The 14,314-nt window shown below is 43.2% G+C and overlaps 1 protein-coding gene across 5 annotated transcripts in view; it reads left to right on the plus strand.

The window, feature by feature from the left end:
• MEAF6 (MYST/Esa1 associated factor 6) overlaps positions 1-14,314 on the plus strand; it is a 34,635-nt gene that overhangs the window by 14,221 nt on the left and 6,100 nt on the right. The window contains exons 5-8 of one of the 5 annotated variants that reach the window (XR_009258231.1): positions 6,110-6,302; positions 11,072-11,129; positions 11,753-11,786; positions 12,376-13,948. Coding sequence is in view for 4 of the 5 variants with exons in the window: in XM_058718029.1 (XP_058574012.1) it covers positions 6,110-6,302; positions 10,937-10,966; positions 11,753-11,786; positions 12,376-12,384 (266 nt within the window). In the remaining variant the exon portion in view is untranslated. Of the gene's footprint in view, positions 1-6,109; positions 6,303-6,472; positions 7,247-10,936; positions 10,967-11,071; positions 11,130-11,752; positions 11,787-12,375; positions 13,949-14,314 lie in introns of those variants that run through there. The other 4 variants (XM_058718029.1, XM_058718030.1, XM_058718031.1 and 1 more) reach the window with 4 other exon arrangements.

The raw sequence follows: 14,314 nt of genomic DNA on the forward strand, positions 1-14,314 counted from the left end.
CAGTAAACTTCCTTGTCCACTTGCTTTTTTGTAATGGACTTTATTTCTACAGGATAGTGCCCCCAAAATGGCACTACTGTGTCAAAGGGTGATTTTCGTGATATAGCACAGTTACTTTCTGTGGTGTGATGGGAAATATATATTTGGTGTTTGTCCCCTGTTCTGGCACACAGCTCCTAAAACCCTTGGAATCTCCAGAGCGATAAGAATGACTAGCAGGTGGGGTGCCTGGGTGGCTCAATGGGTTGAACATCCGACTTTGAATTTTGGCTCAGGTCGTGATCTCTCAGTTCATGGGATTGAGCCCCGAATTGGGCTCTGTGCTGACAGCAGAGTCAGCAGGGGATTCTCTGTCTCCTTCCCCTTCTGTTCCTCTCCCACTTGCACATGTGTGCGTGCATTCTCTCTCTCTCTCTCTCTCTCTGAAATAAATAAATTTTTTAAAAAAAGAATGACTAGCATGCAAAAGAAATGTTTTTTAATGTTTATTTATTTATTTATTTTTGAGAGACAGAGAGAGAGAGAGAGAGAGCAGGGGAGGGGCAGGGAGAGAAACAGAGGCTCTGAAGTGGGCTCTGCACTGTTAGTGGAGAGCCTGATGTGGGGCTTGAACTCACAAACCTGTGAGATCGTGACCTGAGTTGAAGTTGGACACTTAACCGACTGAGCCACCCAGGTGCCCCCAAGAGAAATTTCTGTATGCTAATGAAGATGACTGATGGCTGGGGGCCCCTAGAGAGCTCCAGGATGGGGGCTTAGAACTTTAAGCTCTACCCCCAAACCTCTGAGAGAGGGGAGAGGAGAGGGGCTAGAGACTGAGTGAATCACCAGTGGCCAGTGACTTAATTAATCACGACTGCGTAATGAAATTTCCATTAAACCCCTAAACGGTGGAGCTTTTCTTGGTGAATGGCAGGGTGGTAGGCCCAGAAAAGGCATGGGTACCTTGCCCCGTGCGTCTCTTCTATTTTGCTGCTCCGGAGCTGTACCCCGTATAATAGACAACGTTAACAGTAAGTAAATCATGTTCCTGAGTTGGTGTGGCTATTGTAGCAAATTATGGAAGCTGAGGGAAGGGGTTTAGGGTACCCCTGATTTATAGTTGGTTGGTCAGAAGTATGGGAGGCCTGGGAGTTGGGACTGGTGTTTGAAGTGGGGCACTCTTATGGGATTGAGCCCTTAAGCTGTGGGTCTGCCCTAACTCTGGTAGTTAGTGTCAGAATGGAATCCAGTTGGTGTCTGGAGAATCGGGGAATGGGATTTTGGTTTTGGAAAACACCCTAGACTTTCCAAAAAGAGTGTCACCATTTACATTCCTAAAGGCATAGCTTAGGAAGGCCTGTTGTAGATATTGTTGTGTAAACTATGTGGAAAAGTGAGTACTTTATTTTATTTTATTTTTTTTAATTTACATCCAAGTTAGTTAGCATATAGTGCAACAATGATTTCAGGAGTAGATTCCTTAATGCCTCTTACTCATTTAGCCCATCCCCCCTCCCACAACCCCTCCAGTAACCTCTGTTTGTTCTCCATATTTAAGAGTCTCTTCTGTTTTGCCCCCTCCCTGTTTTTGTATTATTTTTGCTTCCCTTCCCTTATGTTCATCTGTTCTGCGTCTTAAAGTCCTCATATGAGTGAAGTCATGATATTTGTCTTTCTCTGACTAATTTCGCTTAGCATAATACCCTCTAGTTCCATCCACGTAGTTGCAAACGACAAGATTTCATTCTTTTTCGTGGCCGAGTAATACTCCATCGTGTATGTGTGTGTGTGTATATATATATATATATACACACCACATCTTCTTTATCCATTCATCCGTTGGTAGATATTTGGGCTCTTTGCATACTTTGGCTATTGTTGATAGTGCTTCTGTAAACATGGGGGTACATGTGTCCCTTCGAAACAGCACACCTGTATCCCGTGGATAAATGCCTAGTAGTGCAATTGCTGTGTCATAGGATAGTTGTATTTTTAATTTTTTGAGGAACCTCCATACTGTTTCCAGAGTGGCTGCACCAGCTTGCATTCCCACCAACAATGCAAAAGAGATCCTCTTTCTCCGCATCCTTGCCTACATCTGTTGTTGCCCGAGTTGTTAATGTTAGCCATTCTGACAGGTGTGAAGTGGTATCTCATTGTGGTTTTGATTTGTATTTCCCTGATGATGAGTGTTGAGCATCTCTTCATGTGTCAGTTGGCCATCCAGATGTCTTAAAAGTGAGTACTTTTCAACTCTTTATCAAAGTGAATTTTTGAATCTAGACCGATAAAGACCGTAAAATGACAAACCCCTGCGTATCTAGCACATGGCCCCCAGATCATCAGAACACGGTCAGCGCCGTGTTCACACCCCCCGTACTCTCACTTCCACCCCCTGTGTTATACTGAAAATCCTAAACATCATACTATTTTTCTTGTATACATGTTTCATAGAGTTTTTTTTTTAATTGTTGTAAGAACACTAAAAATGGGTTCCACAGATTTTTTTTTTTTTTTTTTTAAGTAGGCTCAACGCCTAACTTGGGACTTGAACGCTAGACCTGAGAGTAAGAGTCACATGCTCTACCAGCTGAGCCACACAGATTTTTAAGTGCCCGATACAGTATTGTTAACTACTGTGTTGTACAGCAGATCTCTTAGAGATTCTTCGTGTTGTCTGGCTGAAACTTTCCGCTCGCCATTTCTCCTTCCCCCTGGAGGCTGCCAGCATCCTGCCCTCTGCTTCTGTGAGTCTATTTTAGACCCCTCACCGAAATCGAATCATGCGGTGTTTGCCCTCCTGGGACTGGTTTACTTCAGTTAGCACGACGTCCTCCTAATTCATCAGCCTTGCAGCATATGTCAGGGTTTCCTTCTTTGTCTTAAGGCCAAATAATATATTCTGCTATAGGTATATACCACATTTTCTTTATCCGTTCATCTGTTGATGGACCTGAAGGTTGTTTCCACACCTTGGGTAATGTGAATTAATGCTGCGGTCGACTTGGGAGTGCAGGTGTCTCTTCAAAATCCTGATTTCAGTTCTTTTGGTTAAGTGCCCAGAGGTAGGATTGCTGGATGATATGGTAGTTCTCTGTAAACGATAGGCTCTTAACACTGTAACCACACCAAGGAAAACAAACAAGCAAACCCAAAACAGAATGTGTATTAGTATTATGTTTCTTTTTAATGCTGAATAATATCGCATTGTATGGCTGTACCACATTTTATTTATGCGTTCAGCAGGTAATGGTCACTCGGCTGCTATTGAGTAACACTGCCGTGAATATCCATGACAAGTTTTGTGTGAGCCTGTTTTCGTTCACACGGGACTTGTGGGACTGCCAAACTTTCCAGTGTGGCTGCACCATTTTCTCTTCCCATCAGCAGTGTATGAGGGTTCCAGTTTCTCCACATCCTCACCAACACTCGTTATTGTTTATCTTCCTAGTGTCTCTGTGGTTTTCATTTACATTTTCCTAATGGCTCATGACGTTGAGCATCTTTCCACGTGTTATTGACCACTGTGTATCTTCTTCTGAGAAATGTGTGCAGATCCTTTGCCGATTTTTTAATTTGGCTTTTTCTCTTTTCATTAGTGGGTTCTAAGAGTTCTTACATATATTCTGGATATGAGGCCTCATCAGATTTGGTATATGTGCTTGGCTGAAGAGCCAACGGGGCGAAGCTACCAACTGCGGGATTGTGACTGAATGCCTCTAAATCCAGTGTGGAGAGCCTCTTGTCCTGGGAAACAGGGTGCAGCCAGAAAGGGGCTGCTCCCTCGCCCGTCACACGATGTATGTTCATGGAGAGCCTAGAGCTAAGCCATTTGTAGACAGCCCATTTGTGGGTTGGGGTTTCCTTCCCGGCAGAGCACCTCCCTCGCTGCAATCTACTGAAAGTGAGCCCTCGGCATAAGGGTTTGTAAACAGAAGTAGAAACAAACAAAAAAAAAGGTCTTATCACATATATGAATCACAAATATTTCTCCCTTTCTGTGAATTGTTTTTTTTTTTACTTTCTTGGAATATTGCTTGCAGCTCAAGAGTTTTATATAATAACACAGTATAGTTCAATTTACATTTTTTTTCCTTGTTATGCTTCCTTTTGTGGTCCTATCTGAGAAACCATTTGCCTAATCAAATGAGTTCTGAGAGTTTTAGTGTTTAGCCCTTACTTACATTTAGGCCTGTGATACATTTTGAGTTAATTTTCGTGTTTGGTGTGAGACAGGGCTCCAACTTCATTCTTTCCTTCGTGGACATCCACTTGTCCCAGCATTATTTATCAGAAAGACGACGCTTTCTTCATTGAATTGTCTTGTCGCCCACGAAAATCATTGGACTGTAAATGTGAAAATGTTTGTAACTGGACTTCGAATTCTTTTGATCTGTAGGTCCCTTCTTAGGCCAGTGCCCCCACAGTCGTGGTTCCTGCAGTTTGAAGTTTGTTTGCTAATTTTTACGTGAAATGGGTTTTCCTGAACCTTAGAAGCACAGTTCAGCAGCACGCTTTCTCTGGCTTCCTGGTTGTAGGGCTCCCTCTTCTGTTGCTCTCATGAAGTGTTCAGAAGTAGGGGTTCATAGGGGCGCCTGGGTGGCGCAGTCGGTTAAGCGTCCGACTTCAGCCAGGTCACGATCTCGCGGTCCGTGGGTTCGAGCCCCGCGTCGGGCTCTGGGCTGATGGCTCGGAGCCTGGAGCCTGTTTCCGATTCTGTGTCTCCCTCTCTCTCTGCCCCTCCCCCGTTCATGCTCTGTCTCTCTCTGTCCCAAAAATAAATTAAAAACGTTGAAAAAAAAATTAAAAAAAAAAAAAAAAGAAGTAGGGGTTCATGATTTCTGAGATCTGGTTCCATTTCTCCCTTCTGCTCTTTTGGGACCCTCCCTTTCTTTTCTTCTTGTATCCATGGCCTACTCAATTTGAAATCCTTCCCAACAGTTTATAATACAAAGGTATAAAAAGAAGAAAACTGGGGTCTGGCTCTGCTGTCCACAAGACCCCTCTTGACAGTTTTTACAAACGGATAGTGTACAGAAAATTAAGAAAAATTTAAAACAAGAAAACGTGTACGTACTTAGGGTCCTTCAGTATCTGAGTAAAGTGAAATGAAAGTATTCTTCCATCCTCATCTATTAAGGTCTCAAGAAATTCCTTTCAGGAAAAACCTAGGTATACATCTGCCAGAGTATACACAATTATTCTTAAAAGTATTTATTTATGGGGCACCCGGGTGGCTCAGTTGGGTAAATGTCCGACTCTTGATTTTGACTCAGGTCCTGATCTCACAGTTTGTCAGTTCGAGCCCTATATTGGGCTCTGTGCTGACAGCATGGAGCCTGCTTGGGATTTCTCTCTCCCTCTCTCTCTGTCGCATGTGTGTGCGCGCGGTCTCTCTAAATAAATAAATAAATAAATAAATAAATAAATAAATGTTTTAAAGAGTATTTGTTTATGCAGAATGTTTTTTAATTTTTTATTTGATATATAAAGGATGTCTTAAAATTGGGAATATGTGTCAGCTGAAGAATATTACCACTTTATTTATTTATTTATAGAGTTATTTATTTTGAGAGAGAGAGACGTAGCTGGGGAGGGAGAGGGTGGGAGGGAGAAAGAATCCTCAGCAGGCTCCGCACTGTCAGCGCGGAGCCTGATACCAGAACCTGGTGAGATCGTGACCTGAGCTGAAACCAAGAGTCGGAGGCCTAACCGACTGAGCCACCCAGGCATCCCAAGCCCCCTTTCTTGATAGACAGGATTTCTGTACAGTTTGGGGAAGGAACCCAGGCTTCTTGTATAATTATTAATCCCATTCGTGGATTCTGTGTTTAAATAACTCCTGGTTGTATGGTCCCGTCTCCCAGCAGTGCTTAGAAAGGCTGCTTTTGGTTACAGTGTCTCAGAAGACTTCTAGTTCAGGAACACTGGTAACTCTGATGCCTTGAGGGTACATACCTTCTCTGTCTGCAAGTATTTTCCTGTCAGGTAAAATGTCTGGTCCTTGAGGATAGGAAATAGTCTCTTTTTCTGTGTATTAGTGCTCCGAGACATCTCTCCTGGCTGCCGGACAGACTGCCTGAGGAATGCTGACCTTGCTTCTGGGACCTGTGTTTATTCCCTCCAGGGGAGCCGGGAAGCGGGACGGAAAGTGATACTTCTCCAGACTTCCACAATCAGGAAAATGAGCCCAGCCAGGAGGACCCTGAGGATCTGGATGGATCTGTGCAGGGAGTGAAGCCTCAGAAGGCTGCTTCTTCTACTTCCTCAGGGAGTCATCACAGCAGCCATAAAAAACGAAAGAATAAAAACCGGCACAGGTCAGTGGCAGGGGTCAGACCCCTCCCCGCCCGCCCCTGCCCCCCCTGCCCACCCCCACCCCCACCTCCACCCCCACCCCACCCCACCCCCCAGCCTCCGTGACCATTGCTGTTAAGGGTCTGTACCAGAGTGAGAATTCTTTGGGATTGGTGCCCTCTTTGTGTTGCAGATGGGGAGAGATTGCTTTGATCCAAGTGAAATAGAAGTTTTCTCCAGTGGAGGAATTGGTGGGCATTTAGAGTAACCATGAAGGAAGACATCCTTCCCACTGTTCTAGTGTAGAAGAATGGCATTCTATGAAAACTTGGTTTAATGCGGTGAATTTGGAATCCTTTTAGAAGGGCAAAAGGGGAAGTAGAAATGGAATGTGTGTAATAGTCTTTGGAAAATGCCACTAGTACATGTTGGGAAGCTGGAAAAGTGGAGAAAGTCTTCTGCTCTTAATCCTGGTCCCTGCCTACAGTTATTCGCTCGTGGATGGAGAGAGCTGATCTGACATGCCTTTTTTCTCTTTAAATACAAGTTTTTTGGTTGCTTGTGATTTGTTATATATCTCTCTAATATGCTGATTTCAGATATCAGAGAGGAGTAATATAAAGTCTGTAAGATAGGAGAGTGCCTTTCTAGCTAATGTATGTCCACTGTGTATGTGGGGTGGGGGTTGTCTTTTGGTTTCTTTTGTTTTTACAGTGTGTACTGAGATAGGTATGACATCAGTGGACAGAGAGGTCAGGTGTCATCCAGAGAAGATTTTAGCATTCACTCTGCCTGGGACTATTAACTCAGATAATTGGAAATTAAACAGCTGTACTCAGAGAGGGTAATGGCATAGTTTCTAGAAGAATCTTGCCCTGACCTCAAACCTTCTTCTGGGAGGCATGAAAACCAGGTATCCACAGGCTGGCTTTTGTCCTGCTCCTCTTGGGAGCCTGCATATATGTGTGTGTGGATAGATAGATAGATAGATAGATGTGTGTGTGTGTGTGTGTGTGTGTGTGTGTGTGTATATATATATATATATATATATATATACACACACATATATACATATATATGTGTGTGTGTGTGTATATATATTTAATGTTTTTATTTATTTTTGAGAGAGACAGAGTACGAGTAGGGGAAGGGCAGAGAGAGAGGGAGACACAGAATCTGAAGCAGCTCCAGGCTCTGAGCTGTCAGCACAGAGCCCGACGCGGGGCTGGAGCTCATGGGATCATGACCTGAAGGGAAGTGGACCGCTTAACTGGCTGAACCACCCAGGCGCCTCAGGAGGCTGCACATTGAGAGGAAAGGGGAAGGGCAAGGAAGGGGCGGAGCTCCCTGTCCTCCAGTGTGCTTCTGGGCTGGCTTGTTCCACAGACGTGTAGGATGTTCCTTCACACGCACCCAAGGCATTCACGTTGTTAGCTTCGTGGTTATGGCACATGGGGATAATGTAGAATGAACTTAAACTGATTTAAGCCTCCTAGGCATCAATAGATTCTTTAATTCTTCGAAAAATTTTTCTTGTCAATGGTGGTGGTGGTTTTTAGACTGCAGAAATAGTATTTCCTCCAAATGGTGACTCAAGACTGCTGCTCAGCACTTTCCTGCAAACCAAAAATCACTATGCCAATCTCGTAACTGCAGTAACAAATAGCAAAAATTGCTTATCTTTTTTTGTGTGTAGGTTATAGGCTATATAATCACTGTGGTAGGACTAATGCTAACTGATCACAAACAGTAGCAGGGAACCATAATCTTTTTTTTTAGAGAGCACGTGAGTGGGGGAGGGGTGGAACAAGGGGCAGGGGGAGAGAGAGTGAGAATCTTAAGCAGGCTCCACGCTCAGTGCAGAGCCTGATGCGGGGTGTGATCCCATGTCCCTGGGATCATGACCTGAGCAGAAATCAAGAGTCAGGCGCTCAACCAGCTGAGCCACCCGGGCCGCCCCCCACCCCCCGAGGGAAACATACTCAAAATATTTTTTTAAATTGTCAAGATAATTGTCATGCTCTGTGTTGCTTTTATTAAATTTACTCCAGTGTCATTTTAAAGTAATTACTCTTTTCCTATTTCACAGTGTCCTGAGTAGGGGGAACATTCCTTGAAAGTTTCTGGATGTTTCTTCCATTTGTGGTACAGTAGATAGCTACTGTTTATTATAGGTAATCCTTCCCTTTGGAAAAAAAATTTTTTTTAAATGTTTTATTTATTTTTGAGACAGAGAGAGACAGAGCATGAGCAGGGGAGGGGCAGAGAGAGGGGGAGACACAGAATCCGAAGCAGGCTCCAGGCTCCGAGCTGTCAGCACAGAGCCTGACATGGGGCTTGAACTCACGAACCGTGAGATCATGACCTGAGCCGAAGTCGGACGCTTTACCGACTGGTGCCCCAATCCTTCCCTTTTTTTAATGCCATGATCAGCTGACCGATAAATGGAATTAAGCATGAACTTAACTTTCCTCCTGCAGGCTTCTAGTACTAGTAGATTTCCATAGAAAAAGCATTTCTTCCTGCCATTTTTATAAATACTAGGATTTATAAAGATCTTCGATGTTAGTTATTGCTTTCACAAATGACATTTTCTGTCTGGAAAGCTGGAGCCTTTTGTCACCCGCCTAGTGTGGTATCTGGCCAGCCTCCTCCCTTTGGCTGTAGGCGCTTACCTGCCCCAAGGGAGCAGAGTGGAGCTGATTTGCCTTCTTTCTGTGTAAACAGGTTCAGTGCACTGGAGTGGCATCTCAGTGGCCAGTTAAAGTTCTCAGATTCCTGCCATCTTTGGTCAGGAAGTGTCCAGACCCCTGACTGATCCCTGACTGATGTCTCTCCCAGAGATCCCAGACCCCTGACTGATGTCTCTCCTAGTGGGCATGGGGCTGGGGCTGGAGTGCTGTATTTGTACACATTTGAACGTTTGCACCCCGAACGGTATTTGTATCTCCCCCGCAATGTGCCACAACCCTCCCCCCCACCTATTTAGATGAAGTCAGTTGTAAATTATTTCAGCAAATGTCTGAGTACCCACTGTGTGCCAGGCCCTATTTAATATATTTTTTTTAACGTTTATTTATTTTTGAGACAGAGAGAGACAAAGCATGAACGGGGGAGGGTCAGAGAGAGGGAAACACAGAATCTGAAACAGGCTCCAGGCTCTGAGCTGTCGGCACAGAGCCCGACGCGGGGCTCGAACTCACGGACCACGAGATCATGACCTGGGCCGAAGTCGGCCGCTTAACCGACTGAGCCACCCAGGTGCCCCTGCCAGGCCCTATTTAGTGCTGAGTAAAGCAAAGTGGAAATAAATATGGAACTTGAGCAAAAAGGAATAACTTTTGGATTTGTCCTCCTTAGGAATATGAACATTTATCAAATAATGTTTAGCATTCACAAATGATCACCCTGTTCTGAATTCTTATATTTTACATGGTATCTGAACAATAAGTCCCAGCGGCTGTAAGGAAGAAAGTTGCAATAATAACTTACAGCTGTTCTTACAGGTCTTTACTAATATACAAAACCCTAGAATTCTTCCAGGTAGTTTGCGAAGTTTTCTTTAGGTGGGTACAGTCTACTTTAATTTGCGAACAAAATTAAGTTAGGCCGAGAGTTAGGTTGTTGATAGTTCCTGGTTGGTACACCGTGTGCCCTTTCCCAGATGCCGTAAGTGACACGGTTGCATAAGGGATACCGAAGTTATGCTTTCTTCCAGCTTCACTCTTGCAAACATGGGCTAGGAGGAGAATACAGCATTTTGCACATTGTTCCAGCACCTACCTACGGTGTAAAAAGTGTTACAACAGCCAAGGAGCCGGTGTCATGCTCAGGGTTCATGTTTGCCTTGGAAGTCTGCCCGGACCGTGGTCTGTTAGCAGCGATGGCCTACACAGCCTCCTCCCCTTCACCGTTCCCTTGCAGATCCCCGAGGCTTGGGGGCTTGGGGAGATCGGCTCTCCTTTGTTTTAGTAGGGGGGGCCGTCAGTTTGGGTGTTCGAAGTCCTGGCCCTGACAGGAACAGTTAGCTGTTATCGCCAGTTCAGGGGCAAAGTGACTTGCCTCTGCAGTTTCTGGAGCAGGCCTAGCACTGAGGTGATTCGTTTGACCCTGGGCCTCTAGGATGAATGCTGTAGAAAGAGGACCGTGTTCCCCAGACATGCCTCCAACATAGAACTTGAGTTCAAAGTTGCAAAATGCTTTCTTTTTAAAAAAAAAAATGTGTGATGTTTTTATCTCTTATGTTGGTCAAAGTATATTGTGCTGAATTGTTAGTACTGTCTTCGAAGCACCTTTCATTGTATGACTAAACCCTTCTTTCTCTATTTCTTCTAATGCCCTATTTATATTCTTCATGACAATTAAATATTTTACAAGTTCTAACTCTGAGTCTGGCAGCTAATAGAGGGCCTGCAGTTACCTCGTTTCCTAATGAAATAACTTTTCCTTTCATAGTCTGCTCTGATACAAAATCCAGGAGGGAAGGGACTCTCCCAACCACAAAATCTTGGGTGCTTTGATGTTTGAAACTTTATCGCTTAAGATTCTGAAAGCTGATTTTGTTTCTACAAATCTTGCTAGGGTGGCTAATCGACTAATTTATTCAATTAGTATATTAATTTCTATTGCTTTCTTCCTTTCAAATGCTGCCCCTCAGCCCGTCTGGCATGTTTGATTATGACTTTGAGTAAGTTTGATTTGAATTAGTATTTGTGCTGTGTTGTTTAGTGTGTAGAGACCGATATGCCTTTTTGAGACCTTTCTAACCCATAGTTTATCTGTTTAATTGTAGGTATGTATATTAGGTTAGGCTGGGAAGTTTTTTTTAAAAACAGAAAAACGTGATGGAGGTAACATTTTATTTAATAACTTAAGCAAAATTAAGTAAACTTCACTCTTATGCATTTTAATTTCTTTAAAAGTAGATAACCTTTACTTTTAATTCACATTTAAATTGATTTTCTGGCTTTGCTTCGTAAGGAGATTAATAGTTTAAGATCTTGATATTTTGCTTCGGAAAGACCTAAAAATTGAAATTGTTTAATTTCTTTTGTGTTTCCTGTCCAGAAATACAAACTCCTAGTCTCTTTCCTGTTCTTAATCATTATGTGTCTCAGTGATTATCAGTGATAGAGTTACAGAGCTAACACATTAACTGTAGAGCATGCCCTTTTAATCCAATCTCTTTAACGCCTAGTTTTGAATAGTTTTAAAATGATACGGCTTTCGTAACTGCTGTATATTTCTTTTTGTCATCTAAGTCTGCCTTGCGGCAAGAGTATCTGCTTATGTTTTTAAATACTTGCTCAATAATATCTGGGTAAACAACTAAATGTGACATAGTCTAATGAAGAATGTGGATTTTACTTAACCAAATAGTCTTTGTTATAGCTTGTGCCCTATGCAGTAGCTGATTCCTGGCCCCTTTTTCTGTAAATTAAAATGCAAATATCTTTTATCTTTTCTATCACAGGATTGATCTGAAGTTAAACAAAAAACCACGAGCTGTAAGTATCAGCCAGACCATTTCAGAGAGACTGGTGATTTTGTAGATGATTAGAACCATGTGTTTGTCCTCAGAGCCTGAGTGCTCCTGCATGAGCGCTCTCTCTCTCTCTCTCTCTCTCTCTCTCTCTCTCTCTCTCTGTCTCTCTGTCTCGTGTCTCTCTTGTCTCTCTCGGGTTGCAGCTCTCATTTTGAAGGCCGGGGTGTCCATTTGGGTACACTTCAACTTGTAGGTGTTACTTTCTTTTGTATTTTGGGTAGAGAAAGGGGTCACACATTTTTCCTGAAGAAAAAGTCCTTTTGATTAAAGAATGAATTACTACTAGGATTTTTTTTTTTTTTCTTTCTTTCTCTGATTGGTGAGCTCAGGGGGCCTGATAAGGGCAGCATTGATGTTTCCGTCCCTCTCTGGACTTGGAAGACAGGCCATTTTCAGATGTGAAGTGTTGTCTGTTACATATGAAGTAGAATATTTGGCTACAGAGCAACCCCCTAGCAGGGTTCCTTATGGGCGAGGTTTTTTTTCTCCCCCCTAGGTTCAAACTGATGTTCTACTGAGAGTAAGTTGGGACTTTGTTTTTCTCTCTTTAGGACTATTAGAAGACTCATTAGTGCAGAAGCTTCCAGGCTATAGAGCCCTGCTTCCCTCCTCCGACCTCACAAAGATAAATATCCCTCACCTGAGTGTGCGGCCACCCACCTCTGCTTTCCCAGACCCAGTGCCTGTGACTCTGAATAGTTTGTTCTGAACCGTGGTGACAAGTCATTTCTGTAAGACCACATTGGATCATTTACTTTGTGTCATTTTTGGTAACAGAACAGCAAGAAGACCAAGACGTGGTTACAATTCCAGCAAGTTGCTAACTGTGCATTTTTCCCTTCTTGGAATGAGTGTCTCCCCCCCCTCCACCGCCCCCCCCCCCCAAACTGGCTGGCACCAGCTTCTTCGTCTGTGATACCCATCGAGACATGTTCTCCGGTTTTGTTTTATGCTGAAAGTAGAACATAGGTCACATTTCAGAGGGAGGCTGTAAATATCTGGCATTTTCCTATTTTGTTTGTGTTTTATTATTTTTCTATTGTTTTTACCATCTTCTTTTCTTTTGGGACTTTTTGTAATGCCGTTGTACAGCTCACACCTTCCTGCTGGCATATCTGATCGTCCGCTTCGCGCAGTTGCCACTATTTTTAACAGAGAATGATCTGGTTTACCATAAATAAGATGGGAAACGCGGCTCTGTGTGTTTTTTTTTTTTGCAGGGGAAAGGTAAAGAGTGTTTATTTAATAATTACCTATCTTAAATCTTTCTGCGTTGGAAGCAGTTTCATGTTCAAGGAACAGGAAAAGCTGAAAGACCTAAGTTTAAATCAATCCTTTTAAAATATTTTTATTCTTTTATATAAATAAAATTTCACAGGTGTTGACTTCTCATGCTTTACTTTTAAACCTGAGATTGTTTTTTCACTTATTTTATTTATTCATATCATGCCTGATGGAAATTTCTTTCATTCTCCATTTTTCTCTCTTTGCTGGTATCTGCCTGATTAAACATTGCTCTAAAAATCATTAAGGCATATGGAAAGGCTCTCAGTTGCACCCAAAGCCAGTAACGTATGGAGTTCTTGAGCAGAGTGAAAGATAGGATCCGCGAGAGCCAGCGATGCCCGGCAGACCCCCTTCCTCACCGGGCCGGCCGGGCTGAGGATCTTGCCGATTTGTTGAACTGTCACCTGCCTCTTGAGTGGTGCTCTACCTCGGCTGTTCACTGGAATCACCTGGAGAGCTTAAAGACCTACCGATGCCTGGGCCCTCCCCCCACCAGAGACTCTGACTGGGGTGCAGTCTAGTTTTGGGGATTTCCTTCCAAAGAGTTCCTGGGATTCTGATAAGCCAGGTTGCGAACCACTGCATTAGGAGTGTTTGATTGAAATCCTATGTTGCGAATCAGTCTGTGGGATAAGATTTGGGGCCCCACCTTTCCTTTGATGCTGTTTAGTCATAGTCCTTGATTTATGCCCATATCTTTGTTAGAAAAAATATGTTCCATTGTGATAATATTGGTAGAGCTGAATACGGATGGCATCTGTTATCAGAATGAGTCTACCTTGTCGGATGTGCAAACGCTTTCAGTCTTGTTCTCAAATAAACTTTTTTTTTTTTTTTTTTTTTGACTCTGTGGCTAATTAGATGTCTTTGGCTATGTCTTTGGTAAGAGGACTCCGGTGTCTGCATTTTTAAGAAAATAGTTTCTTATATTTAGATTGTTCCTTAAAAAAAGAAAGAAACAACTGTAAAACTGAAAACAATGGGAACCAGAAGCTTTCTCTGTCCTTCTTTGTCAGTTTCTCCCTTTCCCGGAAGAGAGGAGTGGGGGTTCCTACAGTTTCCATGATCCCAAGGAAAAGCACACAGCAAACCTGAAAATATTTCTGACTCTCTGACATTTGCTGGAGGTCTAGTCGGAGTGCACTTAAAAAGATGTATTATTTAAAAGCATACTTGGGGCGCCTGGGTGGCCCAGTCGGTTAG

The sequence above is a fragment of the Neofelis nebulosa genome, chromosome 2 (genome assembly GCF_028018385.1).
Source record: "Neofelis nebulosa isolate mNeoNeb1 chromosome 2, mNeoNeb1.pri, whole genome shotgun sequence".
In the NCBI taxonomy this organism is placed as follows: domain Eukaryota; kingdom Metazoa; phylum Chordata; class Mammalia; order Carnivora; family Felidae; genus Neofelis; species Neofelis nebulosa.